At 37.4% G+C, this 22,431-nt stretch overlaps 1 protein-coding gene across 3 annotated transcripts in view; it reads left to right on the top strand.

Moving 5' to 3' along the window:
• LOC132060282 (ankyrin repeat-containing protein NPR4-like) overlaps positions 1–22,431 on the top strand; it is a 58,393-nt gene that overhangs the window by 28,904 nt on the left and 7,058 nt on the right. For 2 of the 3 annotated variants that reach the window (XM_059453243.1, XM_059453240.1), the window contains exons 2-5: positions 16,467–16,578; positions 16,862–17,385; positions 21,031–21,186; positions 21,847–22,053. In XM_059453243.1, the coding sequence (XP_059309226.1) occupies positions 16,986–17,385; positions 21,031–21,186; positions 21,847–22,053 (763 nt within the window). In that variant the 5' untranslated portion in view covers positions 16,467–16,578; positions 16,862–16,985. The remainder of the gene's footprint in view (positions 1–16,466; positions 16,579–16,861; positions 17,386–21,030; positions 21,187–21,846; positions 22,054–22,431) is intronic. The other variant, XM_059453242.1, reaches the window with a different exon arrangement.

Raw genomic sequence — 22,431 nt, 5'->3', positions numbered from 1 at the left:
CATATCAACTCCCAAATGTTCACAACAACAATCACAATATTATAGGCAACAATCGTCATTCATCTACATTATCCACGTTTCACAATTTCACTTCAATTTCTCCATAATCATGGTCATAGTTCACTATTACGTTTTCTCACACATAATACTTATCCCATGTTCTAAATGTCATTCATAACATATTTACAATCACAACATATCAATAGTCACGACTCAATCCAAGCTATGGCTCAACAATGACACTATTCCCACATTATGACCCATTTTCTATATTCATCTACAATCCAAGTGTTTCAACTTCTCAATACCTTAAACAACATGAAAATACCATAAACTTACCTTAGATAGTGTAGGAATGATCTTTGGATGAAGATACTTTGCTTGAGAAAAACCCCCAACTCCAATACCAAAGGATTTTCTTGACTTCCACTAACCCTAGTGAGCCTCTTTGCACTTGAGTCTCTTGATTCTTGGTGTTCCGATCTTTGATCTCTCGACTTGCTCTTGATTTTGGTCTTAGCTCATAAGAAGAGTTGTTGACAGAGTTTCTAGAGGTTTCTATGCCTAAAAATGGTAAAATAATGAGTTAGGGTCGAATTTGTTCTATTTATAGTGGTCCAGAAAATTCTGGACCGACACAACATGCGGCGAGCTTTGCTAAACGCATGTTGTGTCGCAGACCTTGTAGAATCACCAAATTTCACTGGCACACTTTGCTGCGCAACTGCATGGCCGCAAAGCGATCTTTGTTGCTCGCATGTTGTGCCACAAAGTGCGCCAGAATGTGACATTTTACCAAACTTCCACCGAAACTTAACTCCGATGATCCGACGAGTCTTAAACCTTCCCAAGGCTTACTAAACATGGTTTTACTCCATTATATACTCAAGATGGACATATCTATCCCCATGACCTCGAAAAAAATTTGTCCTACTTCCCAAGGCTAGGACAATTAGCTTTTGGCAAAACTCAACGTATGAAAATGAGAGATGTAACATCCACAGAACATTGCACTATGAGTACAAACCCATCTTGATCTCGTATATATATATATATATATATATACACTTCAAATGGTGAAACTTTTCCGTACTCGTTAACTTCCTTTTCCATACCCATACCAATATCTCTTTGTTATCACTTACTAACCAATCTAATGTATAAATCGTAATACTGTATTTGAGTTCCTAATGTCAACTTTCTTTATGTTTCTAATAGGTCCTAATCCTCCGAAATTCCTACGCAACTCATCCCGGTTCTTAACTACTAATCATTTTTCCCTCCGGGGTTCCTCCTTTAAAACTAAATTAAAATCACTCTAAAACTTCTCTTTGAAAGCGCCGCATAGTTGTTCCTTCAATCATGACTTACCAAACTACTGATATTCGGTCACATTTTCCTTTTTACTCTTTTCTCTATATACATGCAAACAATTCAATTTGTAAACATTTCTACAGAGTTTCCTCTATAATTATTACTACCTCATTCCCGCACATAGCCCAAAAAACACATCCAATGCCACTTGAGCAATCACAAATACCCATAATATCTTGCTCAAGTTCTTATATCAACGTCTACCCATATTAATAAACAGAAAAATATACCTTACGAATGAACAACTTCAATTCTCAAGAATTTTCTCGTAGGCAAAGATAATTAACCGCTTTATCCATGATTAAAACATTTGGATTAGGATTAGGGACATCATATCCTATGATTTAGCTCTCTATGGCACAATCTAAGATAAGAAAGAAAGGTCAATGGTTCCTAAATGCCCCGTGACCTCTTGTTTATAAGTGTGGCGCACTTCACACCCATAAACAAGACTTTACTGGACACGGCTCGTAGACATTCCTAAGGACGAAGTGCTCTGATAACAATTTGTCACACACCTACCAGGAGTATGACGGGCTCCGACCCGTAGGCCGGGAACCACCTGACTTATCCGTTACTTTGAACATTATAAACCATAACTCAAAGAACACCTGCACGCAGAAAAGGCCCAACATAAAAATATCCTATCACTCAGCACATATGTCCATATGCGGACTGACAAAGTCGCCACAACATAACCTATATCATAAAGCCGGCAAGGCTAACAGTAAGGTATCAAGAGCTCAAAATAAGGCCGACGAGGCCACCAATATATTATACAATAATATAAACCGGCGGGCTATTAAACATCTAATCGTACACACACGTCTACGAGCCTCTGCATGGAACACATATAATCATTAGGACAATACCAACTAGACTGCAACTCCGAAGTAGGTGGAGTGCTTCTGAGAATTCGCTGATAGAACACCTACGGGTCTGATCCGATTCCCTGCCTACCTGTGGGCATGAGCGCAGCGTCCACAAGAAGGGACGTCAGTACGGATAATGTACTGAGTATGTAAGGCATGAATAACAACATAATATAGATATGAAAGGTAACATGGAATAAGAGGGATAACTTTTGTACATCCGAATGCCCATCGTGCGGATGTCATGCATGCTTAGCCTTTAAAAAAAATATTTTTATACATCTGTATAGTACCATGCCCGGCCATTAAAGCTCGGTGTCATATGTATAGTATCATGCCTGGCCATTAAGGCTCGGTGTCATATATATAGTATCATGCCCGGCTATTAAGGCTCGGTGTTATCATCATTAGCCCGCGTCCGGAGCAATATCATAACATGCCCACCTAAAGGGTGTGCACATCTACGTGCCATGCCGGCCCTACCGACTATAGCGCGACGCGGTGTGAGAAAATACATACATATATATAAAGCATGCATAAGAGCCAAATAAAAGCTATAAATACATCGGAGTGACGCATGGTCGGTAACCTCCGATTATATTATAGAATAATCATCATCGCTCTATCTCACCTTGAAGGAATAATTATTATAAGGTGAGATCAACAACAATGAATAAAAATCAAGAAAATCACGAAAATAACTCAACATTCTCATATTCACATTGAAATCATGAGCATGGGACTTTTAAACATGAAATCATCATCATCGTCGTAATTATCATAGAAACATTCTCATCTTTAGCATCGTCATTAACATTGTAAAAACATGTCCGTTATTATTGTCATAAAAGCTTATAGAATCATAAAGCTTATAAAAAAATCATGCCTTTAAAAGAAAGAGGAATAACCTTAACATACCTTTTGGTCTCCTTAACTAACGTTTATCCTTCCAAGCTCATAAATCTACTTGTAAACCATTCATACTATTGTTAGGCTCATTGTCACATTCTTATCTTAAGCCTTCGATTTAAATCCATTTAGAATGCGAAATTCGGGTAGCATCTCCCCTATTTATATGCCTAGCCCGAAATCACAATCCAATAACTAACAACAACAACAATACCAACGTCACAATAACATTATCGACAACAATAGGCTCCATAAAACATCCCACATGATGTTTTCCAAATTTCTCAACTATCCAACTTGTTATGTGACTATTTAATGACTTTATCTCCGTAAATATTCCTAAATCAATGTTAATAAAGAGAGAGATTCAATGATTCATCTTCACTAAAATAGTAAGATCTTCAATATTTACTTTGTTTCCAAGCCAACTCCAACACAAAAAAAAATTATAATTGCGACTACACGTTGTCCGGACCTCGATAAATACTCCGTAACTTGAAATCTCTCAAAATCCTTGCTTTTATGTTATCTATATGCTCTCTTGCTTTGGCTGAATTTTCTAGAATGTTTTTGGGAAATTTTTGTGCAAAAAAATGGGGTTTTTGCCCCTTATATAGGTGCTAAAGTCGGGTGCCTTTGAGCGAAATCTTTGTAGGCAGGTGTTTGCTCTGTCAATAAATTTGAATTTGTAACGTCCATAATTCTCTACTCCGACGTCATATCGATGAGCGGTTTGTTGCGTTGGAAACTAGGCTCGACGAAATTCATCTTAAGCTTTTGAAACACCTTAAAACTCCCCATATACCTGGAGATATACCCCTCCAAATTTGACCCAAAATTCTGTCTTTAACTTTGCCAACGTTTCCCAAATTTCGACAAACTTATTTTCTTTGATTTGCTCGGTCCTGGAATCTTCTGAAACTCACCCTACATGATATTTATCATTTTTTATACTTGATAATGGTCATGTTCTTGTGTTTCAAGATTGTTCTTCCTGGTTACGACTTACGAAATCATAATTCATCCTTTACTTCATTGTTACGTACTTCCCATGGTTTGTACCTTCCAAAACTTCATGGGACGACTCTGATACTCCATTACTACGGTGAAGTACGTGGCATGCTCATGCTCTAAAAGTGCGGAGTGTAACAATTAACTTTGCACACCCCTTAAAAAATAATAAATGAAGTGCATAATTTACCATAATACCCATATTAATTGATGCATATTTTTAATTGAGCTTGAAAAATGATTTAAAATGAGTAATTAATACTATGGGTAAAACAGGAAACAAGAATTGTCTTATCTTGATATGCTAAAAGTGACAAGTAAAAATGAAAATGTATTTTTAAAATATTGAAAAAGTAAAAGTGAACAGAGGAAGTATAAACTTATGGTTCAAGTTTTACATTTAAAAAATTTGAAATCATGGAATCTCGAATCATGTCATTTTAAATGATTTGGGATTTGAAATCATAATATGAAGTTGAAGTAATTTTGTGCTAATTACATAAACAAACGCTAATTTGAAATCACGATTGATCGCATGTCCAAACGCCTACTTAATATCAGTGGATGCATTCTATCCAATTCCTTAAATCATTCTAGCTCATAAACTCAGTAAAACAAATAATTGGGAAAACAAAGTGATGAGATAATCACCTCATCAAAACAAAATACACCAGTAAGTAATAAAATGGAGAACTTAGTTAGCAACGGTAATGTTAACTTGGGCCTTTTTCTTTGGCTTCATTTGCAATAGCATCAGTTACTAAAGCCATTGGTCTTTCATCTATAACCTCGTCGATTATACAGAACTCCTTGGCCTCTTCGGGTGTCATGAAATAATCTCTATCCATATTCTTCTGAATTATTTCTATAGGTTGTCCCGTATGCTTTGCATATAAGTCGTTGAAGAATTTGTATTAGAAACAAGTATGGAATATGAGCTTAAGTGTGCAAATAATGGTATGTTGGCTTGAAAGGTAATTGAATTGTGATTCATGGTATGATATAAGTATAATTTTATTATAAATGGTATTAATGGTGTTGAGGAAGTATCATGTGAATGATATGCATGAGGTTATATCATAATTGCGGTCGTGGAGGATTCCGGAAATGAGTTTGGAAATTGAATAATGTTTAACTTGAGGGAATTTGCGTATTATGATATTATGGATGTCGTTGTATTGTTTGGGAGCTGTTTTGTTATATGAGGGAAAGTTGTAGAAACAAACGAAATCTTGCCCAATTTTTCGTTAGCCTTATCCGCTTTAGTTTAAGCTTAAGTATACCTTCAACAATCTAACCGTCGTACGAACCCCTTTGTATGTAGAATTGCAAGCCGGAAGGAGAGCTTTTAGTTGACATCGTTAAGGAGATACAAAGGTATGTAAGGCTATCCCCTTTTCCTTCAAGGCATGATTCCTAAGTTTTGTCCATAATCTTCTTACTCCTGGAAATGTCAGAAGTCCACAGTTTCTAAAGAATCTTACGATGACTCCAATCCTAGAGATTTTCAAGCCTAAGTTTCTAAATGATTTCATGACATGGTAAGAGTGTGTAAAGCATATGGCCTCGGCTAGGTACGAGTGAGCTATATAACATATGGCCCAGGTTTATGTCATGGATCATTCAAGGTGAGACTCGACGATGATAATGACACCATAATGTACTCGGAGGTTCCGACCTTACGTCACCCGAGAGAGCGCACTTTTATTTGGGCTCTCGTACATGCTACGTATATTATGTATGTATATGATATATATATATATATATATATATATATATATATATATATATATATATATATATATATATATATATATATATATATATATATATATATATGTATGTATATAGGGGATATGGTGAAAGGTGAGGCGCTATAGACGCATAGCCACCTGATCAGCTGGTATTTTATGATATCATCCTGGACGCGGGATGCCCGGACGTGAGCTATATGGGTAATAGATTGGGCCGTACGTTCCAAGGCAATATATTGATATATGATGATATATGGATCGGCTGCACATTCATGATGATATGATATGAAATTTTACACGTATGCATACATAACTCCGCGTAAGTAAGGCAAACGATCCTTTGGTTACCTTCTTATCTTTACTTTATCTTCTTGTTCCCTTGTTATTTCATGCTCGGTACAATTGTTCGTACTGACATCCTTTCTTCTTTTTGGATGTTGTGCTTATGCCCATAGGTAGATAGGGAGACGATCCAGCTTCCTAGGAGCCAGACCAGCTTGTACCAGAGCACTTCCATAGACCGGAGGTGCCGTTTCTAATATATTCTTTTGTGCATGTATTTGGACATGGTGGGGTCCTGTCCTATCTTCATGACTCCAGCATTTCAGTTAGAGGCTCATAGATACTCATGTGTGGGTAGTGAGTATTATGTGACCCTCATTATATATTCTGTATATCATTCTTCTGCTGCCACGAGGGCCTGTATATATGTGTGTGTGTGTGTGTGTGTGTGCGCGCGCGTATATGCTTTATGGAGTTTGCATGTGTGTAGATCAAGATGATAATAGTATGATATGTGGTGCTCGGAAGTTAGCTCCGGGTGCCCGTCATGGCCCGTTAGGCGGGTCGTGACAAAAGTGGTATCAGAGCAGTTGCGTCCTAGGGTGTGTCTACGAGCCATGTCCAGTAGAGTCTTGTTTATGGGTGTGAAGCGCGCCACACTTATAAACGAGAGGCTGCGGGGCATTTAGGAATAATGACCATTTTTTTTGTCATAGATCGTGCGATAGAGCCATAATGTAAGGTTCCTTTATTCTAATTGTGCGTTATGATTTCAGCGATGCCGACAAGAAAGAAAAAAATTCGTAAAATATTGAATGCCGCTGGGGAAGGCACCAGCCGAGAACCTCCAGTTGAGTTGGGACATGGCGAGGCTCAGAGTGCTACTCCCTCGCATGCCACTCCCACTCCTATCCCTCCAGCGGCAGAGGAACATGAGAGGGCTCCAGTTCCTCCCCCTATTGCTCCAAATCAGGACTTACGGGATGCCGTTCAATTGTTAACTCCGTTAGTTGCTGCGCAGGCTCAGCGGCAGAGTGCGGGTTCAAGTGATAGGGAGACTAGTGCCCGAGCCCGTAATTTTATGAGCCTAAATCCTCCAGAATTTTTTGGGTCGAAACCGGATGAAGACCCGCAGGGCTTTATTGACGAGGTATTGAGGACGTTGAGAATTATTCATGCTTCTGATACCGAGTCCGTGGATTTGGCTTTATATAGACTCCGGGACGTAGCTGTTTGATGGTATAACAATTGAATTTCTTCAAGAGGGAAAAATGCACCTCCCCCAAAGTGGCAAGAGTTTGTGGATGCCTTTATTCGGCATTATTTGCCACCCGAGGTTCGTCGAGCTCGTGCAGATAGGTTCACGAATCTTAAGTAAGAAATATGAGTGCCGGGAGTATAGTCTCCGGTCAATTCATTGACTAGATATGCTCAGAGCCATGGTAGCAGATATGGGAACCGGTACACCGATTTGTGAGAGGCTTAGGGCCACACTTATTTAAAGATTGTTTGACAGCCTCGCTACTGGAAAGAATGGATATCTCCCGTATTCAAGCGCATGCCCGAGAGATACGGAGGAACAACGACCGCATAGGGAGAGAGAGATACGGGGGACGAGTAAAAAGGACTAGATCGGCGGGTGCTAGCCGGTGGTACGAGAGGAGGTCGAGGGCGTAAATATCCCGGACATTCGAGGACGTCTGCATCTAGTGCACCTCCTCGGTTTGCGGGCCGAAAGTTTGATCGTCCTATTTACTTTAGGCCGAGTCAAGGTTCGAGAGCTTCGGGTTCCCGGTATCGTGGTGATTCTAGCCGAGAGAGACCGCCGGTACCACGGTGCGATCAATGTGGTAAGTTACATTCGGGTCGGTGTCGCAAGGCTCGGATGCCTTGCTTGCTTGCAATGGTCAAGTTGGCCGCATGATGCGTGATTGTCCGTTGAGGAGCGGCGAGATGAGGTCCGGCCTACGGAGTTCGACGACGGATTTTTCATCGTCCGTGCTCCCCGTGGGCGGGGCCTCCCGGGGTTTTAGTGGGCCGTGGCGAGAGAGGAGGAGAACCTGTCTGGTTCGAGCGGTCCCCCGAGCCGTATTTGTGCATTGTGGGACGGCAAAGATACGGAGACCTCTCCCGACGTTGTGACAGGTATATTGACAGTATCTTCTTATGATGTTTATGCATTAATTGATCCGGGCTCTACCTTGTCATATATTACTCCTTACATTGCTGGTCGTATCGGGGTAAAACCCGAGCCAATTGAACCTTTTGAAGTGTCCACTCCAGTTGGCGACCCAGTACTAGCCAGGCAAGTTTATAGGGCCTGCGTAGTTGTAGTGTGTGGCCGACACATCGTAGCTGATTTGATCGAGTTGGAAATGTTGTATTTCGACGTTGTTATGGGCATGGACTGGTTAGCTTCTTGCTATGCAAATGTAGATTGCAGGGCCAAGGTGGTCCGGTTCCAATTTCCCGGAGGACCAGTTTTAGAGTGGAAGGGTAACACTGCATCTCCAAGAGGCAGGTTTATTTCCTACCTCAAGGCAAGGAAGATGATTGCCAAGGGCTATATTTATCATCTAGTTCGAGTTCACGACACGGAAGCAAAATCGCCGGTTCTTCAGTCTGTTCCGGTAGTAAATGAGTTTCCAGATGTATTTCTGGACGAGCTTCCAGGTCTTCCACCAGAACGGGAGATTGAATTCACTATCGACGTATTGCCAGATACTGAGCCAATATCGATCCCTCTCTACAGAATGGCTCTGCAGGCGAAAGAATTAAAAGCACGGTTGAAAGATTTACTCGAGAAGGGATTTATTAAGCCCAGTTTATCGCTATGGGGAGCACCTGTCTTATTCGTAAGAAAGAAAGATGGATCCCTGCGGAGGTGCATCGATTATAGGCAACTGAACAGGGTGACAATAAAGAATAAATATCCACTTTCGAGGATCGACGATTTATTTGATCAACTGCAAGGAGCCAAGTGGTTTTTCAAGATAGATCTGAGGTCAGGATACCATCAAGTGAGAGTCAAAGAAGAAGATATTCCGAAGACGGCTTTTAGGACCATATATGGTCATTATAAATTTCGAGTGATGTGGTTTGGTTTGACTAACGCTACAGCAGTGTTCATGAACCTGATGAATGATGTGTTTAGGCCATTCCTGGATTTATTTATAATTGTATTCATCGATGATATCTTTGGTATACTCTAAATCGAGGGAGAACATGCGGAACATTTGCGTCTTGTCCTTGGAACTATTCGAGCTCGTAAATTATATGCTAAATTTTCAAAATGCGAGTACAGTTGAACTACGTAACTTTTAAGGCCACGTCATCTCGTCAGGTGGTATTCGGAGTTGACACCCAGATCGAAATTTGTGAAAACTTGGCTAAGGCTACAACTCCTACGAGTCGTAGCTTTACGGGACGCGGGGTATTACAAGAGGTTTGTTGAAGGATTTTCCTCTTTATTTCGGCACCGTTGACGAAGCTAACACGAGAAAATTTGCTAAATTTCGGTGGACGGATGCTTGTAAAGCGGAGCTTTCAAGTGAAAAAGACCCGGAGTTGACCTCGGCCTCGGTCCTAACACTTCCCGAGAAGGATCGAGAGGTTATGTGGTGTATTGTGATGCCTCTGGTGTCAGGTTAGGTTGTGTATTGATGCAGCACGGCAAGGTCATTGTCTATGCTTCTAGGCAGCTACGAAAGCATGAGAAGAATTATCCGACCCATGACCTTGAGTTGGTTGCGGTCATTCACGCTCTAAAAATATAGAGGCACTATTTGTACGGTGTCCATGTGGACATCTACACAGATCACAAAAGTCTTCAATATATTTTCAAGCAAAAGGAATTGAATTTACGTCGGAGGCGATGGTTAGAGCTATTGAAAGATTATCGTAAATATTCTATACCATCCTGGTAAAGCAAATGTGGTAGCCGACGCTCTTAGTCGTAAATCCATGGGTAGTAAAAGTGACGTTTCGTCAGAAAGGAAGGAATTAGCTCGTGAACTCCACCAACTAGCTAGCCTAGGAATTCGCTTAATGAATTCGGGCAACATAGGAGTCAATGTGCTTAACCTTGAGCCCTTCACACGGACACGAAGTAAAAAGCGTCGATACAAGGATCCCGGTTAGTATTATAGAGGTGTACATTTCTAAAAGAAGTCACCATTTGAGGTCTCGACGGATGGGTTCCTCGGTACCCGGACGGGTTATGTGTTCGGATGTTGCGGGGCTGACGTCGCCGGATTACGGAAGAAGCTTATTATAAGTTATTCGTTCATCGGAGGAGCGACGAAAATGTACCATGATCTTAAATTAATGTATTGGTGGGATGGAATGAAGAGAGAGATATAGCCAAGTTTGTGGCTCAATATCAAGCGTCAACGGGCAAAAATTGAGCACCGAAGGGGCTCTTGCAAGAAATGGAAATTCCAACTTTGGAAATGGAGAGGCGATCAATATGGATTTTGTTGTTGGACTACCTTGTTCTCGGCATAAAGTACGACTCCATTTGGGTGATTGTTGACGGACTCGTAAAATCGACACATTTTCTACGGTCAGATCCGCGCACTCAAGAAGACTATACTAGATTGTATCTCAAAGAGATAGTGCGGCTTCGTGGCATTCTATATCTATTATTAAGGAGCACAATTCACGGCTAAATTAAATCCTTTCGGGAAGGGTTAGGCACTCAAGTGAAATTTAGCACCGCATTCCACCCCGGAGGTGATGGACAAGCTGAACGCATTATTCAACTTTAGAAGACATGTTGCGAGCTTGTGCGTTGGACTTTGGCGGTAATTGGGAGGATCATTTGTCACTTATTGAATTTGCCTATAACAATAGTTATCATACCAGTATTCAAATGGCTCCTTATGAGGCCTTATATGGGAGAAAATGTAGGTCGCCTATTGGATGGTTTGAAGTGGGAGGGACACAATTAATAGGCCCAGAATTGATCCAACAAGCGGTTGAGAAGATTAAGCTTATCCAAGACCAGTTGGTGACAGCTCAAAGCCGCCAAAAGTCTTATGCGGACAATCGCCGTAGGAATTTGGAATTTCAGGTCAATGATTGGGTGTTTTTGAAAGTGTCGCCAATGAAGGGGATAATGAGATTTGGTAAGAAAGGTAAGCTTAGTCCTCGATACATTGGGCCCTACAAGATTGTACGCAGAGTGGGCCAAGTAGCTTACGAGCTGGACTTACCCTCAGAGCTAAATTCAGTTCATCCAGTTTTCCATGTATTGGTGCTTTGTAAATGCGTTGGAGATCCGACCAAAATAGTACCTGCAAGCGACATTCAAGTCAACTGAAAAATTGACCTATGAAGAAGTTCTGTTGCTATACTTGATAGACAAGTGCGGAAGCTTAGAAATAAAGGAGGTCGCTTCGGTCAAAGTCTTATGGAGGAATGATAACGAGAGAAGAGATGACTTGGGAGGTAGAAGAATCTATGAAGTTTAAATATCCGCATCTATTTCCACCCCCAGAGGAGACTCAAGATGAAACACCAGTGTTCTCAGGTATGAAATGTTTTACTTTATTACTTTCGGGTCATGTGTGGCCATATTTCTTATTATTGATGTTGTAGCCCTGTGTGGCGATGTTATTTTGGTTGCTATGACAGGATGGCAGTGCCAAATTACAGGGAAAACTCTAGTAAAATTTTCGTAGGATCCCCGAGAATTTAACATTCGAGGACAAATGTTCTTAAGGGGGGAGAATGTTACACCTCGGCAATTTCGTGACGTTGCGTCGTGAATGGACTGACGTCAGTTAAGGCGGACACGAGACCTTCACGACTACAAGAGGGTGATTGGCAGCCTTAATGTATATACGATAAGATTTTTAAATCATGGGACTTGGCGAAACTAGGGTCGTCATGAAAGCGAAGTATAAGTTATGTTTGGGAAGGATTTCATGGTTATCGAACTAACGAATATTTAGTAAGGTCTTGAGGATGAGTTATAATGTCCGTTATATCGTTAAGGAAGTGTTACACAAGTACCAAGAAGGTTCCATAAGGATTCGAGATCAAATGAAGCGACGAGAACGAAATCGGAAAAATTGGGGATTACACGGTCATATATACGGACCGTATATTTTATACGGCCCGTATACCTGGCCGTAGAACCCTTCCAGTGGAGGGTGGTTCTTTGGAGGAAACATACGTCCAATGTACGGACCGTATAAATTGTACGGTCCGTATAATGGACCATATATTTTCGAATTCGGAGTCAGGCTTAATTTTTATATATGCGGGTTTTTTCTCTTCTTTTTCTCATTATTCACTTCTCTAACATTCCAAAAACCTCTAGATACCTCTTCCTAACACATTAATACATATCGAGAAGGGATCAAGGATCAAACACCAAAAGTTGGTAGAATTAAGGGTGTGAATGCTTCTCGGGTAAATAGAAGTTGAGAATCTCTTTGGTATTGAAGTGGAGTTCTTCTCAAGTGAAGTATTCTCATCCAAAGACCATCTCACATAAACGAAAGGTGAGTATTACAATTATTTCATGTTAGTAAGGGTGTTGAGTAGTTGAAGAATTCGTATTAGAAACAAGTATAGAATATGAGCTTAAGTGTGCAAATAATGGTATGTTGTCTTGAAAGGTAATTGAATTGTGATTCATGGTATGATATAAGTATAATTTTATTATAAATGGTATTAATGGTGTTGAGTAAGTAGCATGTGAATGATATGCATGAGGTTATATCATAATTGCGGTCGTGGAGGATTCCGGGAATGAGTTTGGAAATTGAATAATGTTTAACTTGAGGGAATTTGCGTATTATGATATTATGGATGTCGTTGTATTGTTTGGGAGCTGTTTTGTTATATGAGGGAAAGTTGTGAAACAAACGAAATCTTTGCCCAATTTTCGTTAGACTTATCACTTTAGTTTAAGCTTAAGTATACCTTCAACAATCTAACCTTCGTACGAACCCTTTTGTATGTAGAATTGTAAGCCAAAAGGAGAGCTTTTAGTCGACATCGTTAAGGAGATACAAAGGTATGTAAGGCTATCCCTTTTCCTTTTAGGCATGATTCTAAATTTTGTCCATAATCTTCTTACTCACAGAAATGTCGAAGTCCGCGTTTAAAGACTGCTACATTTGATGACTCCGATCGAGATTTTCAAGCCTAAGTTTCTAAATGATTTCATGACGTGATTTGAGTGAGCTATAAAAGCATATGGCCTCGGCTTAGGTAGGTAGAGCTATATAACATATGGCCCCGATTTATATCATGGATCATTAGTGAACAGCCGGTGATAATGACACCATAATGTACTCGGAGGTTCACGACATGTCGCTCGGGGGAAGCGCACTTTTATTTGGGCTCTCATGCATCTACGTATATTATGTATGTATATATATATATATATATATATATATATATATATATATATATATGGGGGATATAGGGAAAGGTGAGGCACTATAGACGCGTACCACTTGATCGAGTTTGGTATTTTATGATATCATCCGGACGCGGGCTATATGGGTGATGGATCGGTAGATACACGTTCCACGGCAATATATTGATATATGATGATATATGGATCGGGATGCACGTTCTGCGCGGTATATGATATGATATTTTACGCGTATGCATGACTCACGTAGTAGAGGCAAGCGGTCAGCTGGTTACATTCTTATCTTTACTTTATCTTTTTGTTCCCTTGTTATTTCATGACGCATGCCTTACATACTCGATATGATTGTTCGTCCTTGGCTTGTCCTTCTTTCTTTTTGGACCTTTGTCTCACTGCCCACGGGTAGACGGGAGACGACCCGGCTTCACAGGAGCCGGACCGGCTTGTGCAGGAAAGCTTGTACTTCCGTGGGAGGAGGTGCCGTTTACACGACATATTCTTTTGTGCATATGTTTGGACATGGTGGGGGTCCTGTCCCATCTTCATGACTCCAACACTTCAGTTAGAGGCTCGTATTCTGTATATCATGCTTCTGCTGCCACGAGGGCCTGTATATATATATATATATATATATATATATATATATGTGTGTGTGTGTGTGTGTGTGTGCGTATATGCTTTATGGAGTTTGCATGTGTGTAGATCAAGATAATAGTATGATATGTGGTGCTGGGAAGTTAGCTCCAGGGTGCTCGTCATGGCCCGTTAGGTGGGTCGTGACAATTTTAGTCCAATTATCGGCAACAAAGTACGAGAATTTTTTGCTGCTATAAGTGATTAGTAGGACATTCCACTCTCCTCTTCCTCGCACTTTCGTGTGAGCACAGAGGTACCTTACTTTAAGGTACCTGTTGAGCTCATTATATTCTAAGGATTAAAGAGGGTGGAATACAAACAATGTGGGTGTTTTCTTGGAGATATGGCCATATCCGATCATAAGGGCTGCTAGATATGGCTGATGAAAGTAGTAAACTTAAATGTTTAAATGTCTAGATTCAAATGTCTTTTAGTTATCTTAGGTGCATGACCCTTTGTATTATCTATGTGACTTTTACAATATCAATGTGGTCAGATTCAAGTTTGTGTGTGAATGGATTTAATAGGTGTGAGTCTAGAAGACTCTATTAGCACCTATATAAGTCTTCCTTGTAGTGATATCATGTAAGAGTGGAGTTTTTCTAATGATATGAAGTGAGATTAATGTCTATCTCCATCTTTCATCATGTTTGTGCGCTATGATATTATCAAGGGCCGCCTTATATTTCCAACAATGGCCATAAGGAGAATGTCTGTGTTAGTCTTTTTGCTCTAGTAATCCTATGTTAGCTCGACATGTTTGTGCTAGTCTTTTTTGCTCCAACCTGACAGAATAAAGCCCTTGTACATAGTCACTGTTTCAAAAAAAAAATCTTTTAGACTTTGGAGGAAGTACATGTGTTATTCTTATTAATAAACTAGATGATGAAAGCCCGTGCTAGTATGGGCCCAACACAAAAAATAGTATCACACCTTTCTTTTTAGTCTGTTTAATAAAGAATGATATATTTTTTATGTTTAGAAATCATTTTACTTGAAACTTCACCTTTTATATTTAATGAAATAATTTAAATCCACACAAATATCTATGATTTATTTTAGACCACAAGTTTCAAAGATCTTTTCTTTCTTTTTTAAACTTTGTGCTTACTCAAACTATGTCACATAAATTAGGATAGAGAGATTACCTTTTAGTAATATAATTATGGAATTTAAATTATAGAAAGTATTATAATTCAATTAATCGAAAATATCAATAAATTATTTTACTTAGTCCACTTCTCCCATATATGACTTTCCTGGTTTGGTTCTCCAATTGAAAGATTTGAAATACACCTTCTCCTACCGAGTTTCATACCATCATCTCTTTCTACTCAACAACACTGAAAACGACTTTCATGTATTAGCATCTGTTGTAGTCTTAAATTTTTAAGTATAGATCAACATCATCATTTTAAGAAAATATGTGTATATGTTTCTTGACCATCTATATTTCGTCTTCTTGATGTTATTCCTTATTATTTGTGTGAGACATATATATCTAAAATTAGTGCATTTTTATCCTCACCCAAAGGTATAAGTTTTAAATCTTTTAATTTTATGACTTCTTTAGCGGTTTTTGTGTTCAATTTAAATCATTATCTCTTTTTTTCTGAATTTCTCTTCTTTAAATTTTCTCTAAGCATACCTTTATCATTTTCTGAACTTATTATCATTATTTAAATGTCTTTTTTTTTTTTTTGCAATTGTCTCCTATTTCTTCACGTGGATCTCACCTTTTTTTTTTTTTTGCAATTATCTCCTACTTCTTCACGTGAATCCACCTTTTTTTTTTTGTAATTATCTCCTACTTCTTTACGTGGACCTCACCTTAATTTTTTTTTTCCAATTGTCTCTTAATTCTTTACGTGGACCTCATCTTATTTTTTAAAATTATTTTAATTATAACTATATTAGAAGAGTGGGTGGTTGACGATCAAATCCACTCTTCTCATATAGCAGCAAAGAAAATAAAAATATACTTGACCAGTGTTCAAGTCATGTATTTCTTAATTTGCTATAGAATTTGTTGGTCAACTTGGTCCTCTTAGTATTTCCAACTTGGATGATATGTTGGAGAATTCCACGTATTTTACTAGTTATGAATGGGAAAAAGGAAAAGGAAAAGAAAAAGACTTAAACAAGAGACAACTTTGATGGGCGAATTGAAGAGATAAATCCCTGAGAAATGGGTGGTGCTAGATTCCCCTACTATCCACTAGTCATCAGAAGTGAGAAGGTTGAGCACTTGCTTGCTCCAACTTGACTCCAACAGTGAAAAATATGAATATAGCAGAAGCCAGCACAAGCAACAGTAATGGTCATCACCAATCGCCCAGTCCTGGTAAAAAAGCTATTCCTCCTCTTTCATCATTCTATATTTCCTCCTAACTGTACTTTATTTGTCCAATTTATGTGACACCTTTTTATTTTTAATCTGTTTAAAAAGAATGTCATATTTTTATATTTAAAAATAATTTAATTATAAAATTTTCAACTTATCTCTAATGAAATGATTTATAGTTACAAAAATATTTAAGGGGTTATTTTAATTTACAAATTTCAAAAGTCTTTCACTTTATGCCAAGTCAAATGGTGTGGAGAATAAATTGGCTATACTTGAACAGAGAGAAGCGACAAGGAGGAGTTGTGGAGATGCTTGCCTTTATACCGTGCATTAGTTAGAGGCGACCAACATGGTTCTGAACAATTGCTGAATCTCTCTTCCCACACATTCCTTTTGTTGAAGTCATGTCCAAGAAGATAACAGGAGCAGCGGACAGTGGCCTTCACGTACTTGTTGGTGCTGGAAAGTGGTTTGATGATCTGATGCGTGATCCAACAATGATTAGTCCACTGTTGACTTTGCGTAACAGAGATGGTCATACACCTCTTTGTGTGGCTGCAACTGTTGGGAACATGCAGGCAGCCAGGAAATTATTACCGCTTGAAATGGGACTCCCACCGACTTTGCGAGCTCTCAATGAAGCTGTTGGGCCATATCCAATCATAGAGGCTGCTAGGTATGGTCATAAGGAGATGGTTTTACTTTTGATTTGGGATATGGGAAGGAAGATGTGTGGCTCCCCGCCAACTAAAGAATCAGCTGCTTCCCTCTTTCTCCATCTGCTAGTAGAGGCTGGATTCTACGGTGAGATACATACTTGTTATGCTTCCAAATATAAGGGTTTCCTTCATTTCTTATGGCTAACGCTTAACAATATAAAACCATGGAACTTAATATTTTAGCAGATGACTAGTTTTACTAAAGGTTCTTTTATATCCGTGAGAAGTAACACCGTTATATCAGAAATGAGCCATCTACTTTCTCAATAAGATTTTCACCCTCAATATTTATTAGAACAAAACTAACATAATAATCAAAGGGTAAGTGCAATCCCACAATAATTATCACATCACCACATGTTACATGGAACCTAGTGAATGGAAGAGAAAATGAAAAGTTCAATTTTCATTCTCTCAATTGATTTGTTCAAGATGAACAGAAAGAAGGGGAAAAACAGAAGTGCAGAAAATAATTTTTATCTTGTGTTTGCAAATGAATTTCAAGGTGAAGAGAATTTTAACATATTATCTCTTCGCCTTCCTGGAGGAGTTTTAACATGTTGGAAATAATTCTTTGGTAAATCCTTAGGTGTTCTTTTTTGTTTGTTTTAATCTTTATATTTAAAAAGATTAGCAACTGATTAGAGCATACAGAAGAGGAGATGTTCTAATAGCATCTTCGTTAGCCTAAGTATAATCATTTTATTATTCGAGTAATCAACTGTAAACACTCAGTTTCCAAAGTTGCATATCTTGAAATGAGAAAAATGCAAATCCTCGGGCCCAGTGATATCGTATGGTAATTTTCTAGAGAAGTAGAGAATTTTGGCAAGCTAAGCTAAGAATGAACCTTACTAGGTTAGGCTTTAGCTAGTGACTGTGTAATTGCATGAAAAATTATGACAAAAAGAAATAGATTTGGGTAATTTGAGCTAACATGGTATTGTGGCTTGCTTATGTGTTTTTGCGGTCAAAATTTAGTTGGTTTCCAGCCATCTGAGAGAATATCTATAAACCAGTTAATATGCGCGACTTGTGCAATATTTAAAATATCTTATTATACGTTATTACTATAATATTCTTCTAATATCAAAACACTAAAATCTTTTTAAAAATTCTCTTTAACCTTCAAATTCAAATAAATTAAGTCTCAGTTTTTTATCCATTTTACTATTAACATCTAGTTGTATATTTTTTTTTTTTCATCACTTGACAGTAATCTTCTCAAACTACCGACATTTTTGTATAATCTATGTAAGTGAAACTATATTTTTATTTTTCTTAAGAAACATCTAAAAAGAAAAAATCTCATAAAAATTTATATCTTTGTGGGCATGCATAAATAATGATATTCCTCTTTCTCCGGGACTGAGAAAATATTTTAAACAAAATACATTTGGGTTTAGTTCATATATTTTGTCTATTTGAAGCAAATACTTCTATGAGATGCTATACATAGTTAATTACATTACCCAAGAAAAAACCTTAAGTTCTATTTAATTAAGAAATATTCAAGGACTATTAAAAAATGAAATTAGAATTAACCTTACATGAATTACATTATAAAACGACTAATAATAAAAACAAAAATATTATATTATTATCATTAGTGTATAAGAAGATGAAAATTATATAAATGAAATACATATATAGTTTTTTTTTGTTAGCATCAAATAAGCATTATGAAAGAATACCGCCTCTTGTTTATGTAACATAATTTTGAAACATACGTGTTGAAACCATGTTCTTGGAGGGCACATATATGTAAAATAATTCAAATTAATTTTTTCCTAGTAAATAAAAGACCTCTAAAATTGAGAAGAGAATATTATGATTAAGAAAAGCAAGAGTTCCAACTATTATATTCTCTTCTAACGCATGTAAAATTATAAATAATTGTAATTATAATTGAGATTGAAATCTGAATGAAATTATCAACTTTTTTATTGTGAGACAAAAATGCACGAACAGTCAAATCTCTCTCTCTTAAATTATTTCTTTTCTTCAATTTGAACATTGAACAGAACCTCTTGTTACTCTGTTAATTGAACATTTAATTATAAAAACAATTTAACATTGAGACTTAACTAAATATATGTATTATTCTAAACATGCTTTATGATATGATTGTTTTATTAAGTAATTGCAATATTATATTAACCTAAAGAAAATGACACACAAGTTAAGGAACATTCAAGCTCTTTTCAAAAGAAAAAATCAGTTAACAAAATATACCTTAAGAAGAAAAAAAAACCAAAACTAATTTCGTCAAATCCTAAATTAGAGATAATTATCATATACTAAACTGTTTTATTCCTTCATGCTATGATGACTTGTACTCATCAAGATCCGGAGTATATATATTTGAGTGTTTGAACGTATAAAATTATCAATTTCAATCATTTACAACACACAAAGATGTGTGCATGAATTATGGTATTGTATTCTTTATATGTTAATGTATAGATTTAAGTATTGTTAAGTACCTTCAAAATTGATAGATTAATGTTTGACTTTGTTGTTACTCCTTGACAATGAATGGCAAGATTTAAGACGATAGTTGTGAAAGTGTTATTCTCCTTATTGTTGATGTATCCATTTCTGTCCAGCATCATTCTTCTACTGTTCCTCTTATCTGCTTTAGTTTCTTCCTTGTCTCTTCAAAAGAGGAAAAAATTATTTGAGTATTATGAATGGTAATGGCCGGAATTTTGAGAAACAATATTTAATTATAACAGGCAATAGAAGACAGAAAAAGCATTTAAAGAACTACTTTATTTGATTATTGTATATAAATAGCATGATATACAATAGACAACAATAAACTGTAATTCAAATGATAGAAACCATAACGGAACCATAAACATCATAATAACAAAGACTACAACAATGATAGAAATGTAAATCAAAGACGGCAAAAAGCCCCAACTAAACATAAAGTAAATGACAAGCCTAATGAAGGAATTTTTTTATTTTTTTTAATTAAGGTCAGTGAGCAGGGCCCACTGACTATTTTATTGATTTAGTAAGAAAAGGCAAATAGGTCAAAAGTAAAACAAAACCAAAAAACAAAAAAACTCTCTGAAAGTCCTAGAAAAGAAAAGAAAAGGAAAACATAGTTCCTAACAATGGATCATTCTCTGTGCAATCTTCTCCTCCCACGTCAATCTTGACTTTGTTCCATCTCCAAATGTCTCATAGGTAAGTATGCTTTGGTATTTTTTGTTCACCGCTTTGAATTCCTTCATTTATCTCAGACAAAGGAAATGGAAAAGAAAGTTAACGTAGGGTGGTGGGGGCAAGTGTTACTTGGTGAACTGATGGAGAAATAGTAGGAAGAGAGGAAGTTAAATTAAGAAAATTAAAAAGGTGCAACCTTGTTACAATTGTTAGTAATGTATGGGAGAAATAATAGGAGAAATAGTAGGGAACAGAAGAGGTGTAATTAAGAAAACTGAAGAAGTGACTTTTCGGTGTGGGTAAATACATAAGCAGAAATAGAAAAGTAGGTAAAAATGGGAAAAAAATGACAAAAAAGATAAATTACTCGACTTTTTTGATGTGTCATAAGCCCATCCGGGGCTCTTGGTTGATTTTATATATATATATATATATATATATATATATGATTGAGTGACTTTCTAGTACCAAAAAATAGTTTAGTGGCTTTTGTAGGAAAAAATTGTAAGTTCGATGACCATTTGAAGATTTTCTTATTTGTATGAAACAGATTTGCTGCTAGCTCTGGTTCAACGTCATCTTGGTTTAGGCCGGGCAGAGTTTTATGGCGACAATAATGAATCCCTTTTGAGCTTGATGGCTGCGAAACCTTCTGCATTTCGTAGTGGAACTCAACTAAGTTTCTGGCAGCAGTTACTTTATTCTGGTTCTATTCGTACTATATTCATGTTATCACCTGCAATAGTATTTTCTTCTGTTTATGTACCTTCAAGAGATAGTATTGCTACACTTGTGAGGGGTCCCAAGGGATTAAATTAAACACACCCCTGCCCCCAGATAAAATCTTCAATTTGGGTTCCATCAGATCCTGCTGGTGGCCTGGTTAAATGTTAACCACAGAATGATGTCTTCTTGCTGATATATAAGTTTTGAAGGAAAAAGAATCTCATATCTAGACAGTTCTTATGCAAAACTTTGATATCTACTAAGGAACGCCTTTCCCGATCTCATAAAAGAAAAAGTTTAAAAATTGATCTTGTCGCTGACAAAAGAGGTAATAGGAGAAACCTAAGGATCTGTTTTTTTTGGTATCAAAATCAAATTAGCATTATAGAACTCAGAAATATCACATAAAAGCGATAGAACAACAAGCCAGCTTTCCCATAGACCTAAACCATCAGACCCCACCAGATTAAATAGTTTATAGAGAGTGATGATAGTCAAATCTGTAGTTTTGAAGGAAAAGAATCTCTAACTGGAGATTCAAAATGAATAACTGAATGATAGAAAATAGAAAATAAAGTGAAAACATTACTTCTGAAAGTGTTGTATCTGAAAACCTAATTACCTTGTTTTTCTTGTGAAGTCACACACGCAAATTTACAGATCAGATTGGCAGACATTGAGAAGTCTCTTGTTGAAGTCCAGATAACAGCCATAGACCCGCCCACGAGCCCCTGGGGACAGCCTCCTATATGTGTGTCAACATGGGAGTGTTTCATAAAATGTCCATGCTTCATCACCATTCTAAAATGGCCTGCTAGGGAGATCTATAGATGTATGAATTACGTTGGTAAGTACTTTCTTAATACTGTAGGTAACATGATATGTTTGGCCTCTATCACCTTAAAAATAATCATATTGACTTTCCCTAACATTATTAGTATTATTGTCTTTTCTTGTTTTGATAATGATGGAGACGGCTACGACTTGCTTGTATCTGGATTCCTCCATTCAAATGATGTTTGAGTTTTGAAGACCACAAAATCAGACCCTCCATATTGCCCATTAGAAATAATTAGATCTTACCGGAAAAAAAAAAGTCGAAAAGTATATATCCTTATTACATTCGTTGGGGTCTGTATTACAGATTTTTATAATCTAGTTTATCGTTTATGAAGTACTTGCCATAATGGTTCATTTTCACACTAGTATGTTTGTATTAAATTCA

The sequence above is a fragment of the Lycium ferocissimum genome, chromosome 6, assembly GCF_029784015.1.
Source record: "Lycium ferocissimum isolate CSIRO_LF1 chromosome 6, AGI_CSIRO_Lferr_CH_V1, whole genome shotgun sequence".
Classification (NCBI taxonomy): domain Eukaryota; kingdom Viridiplantae; phylum Streptophyta; class Magnoliopsida; order Solanales; family Solanaceae; genus Lycium; species Lycium ferocissimum.
Note: the sequence above shows the minus strand (reverse complement) of the source record. Positions and strands in the feature narration are given on the sequence as shown.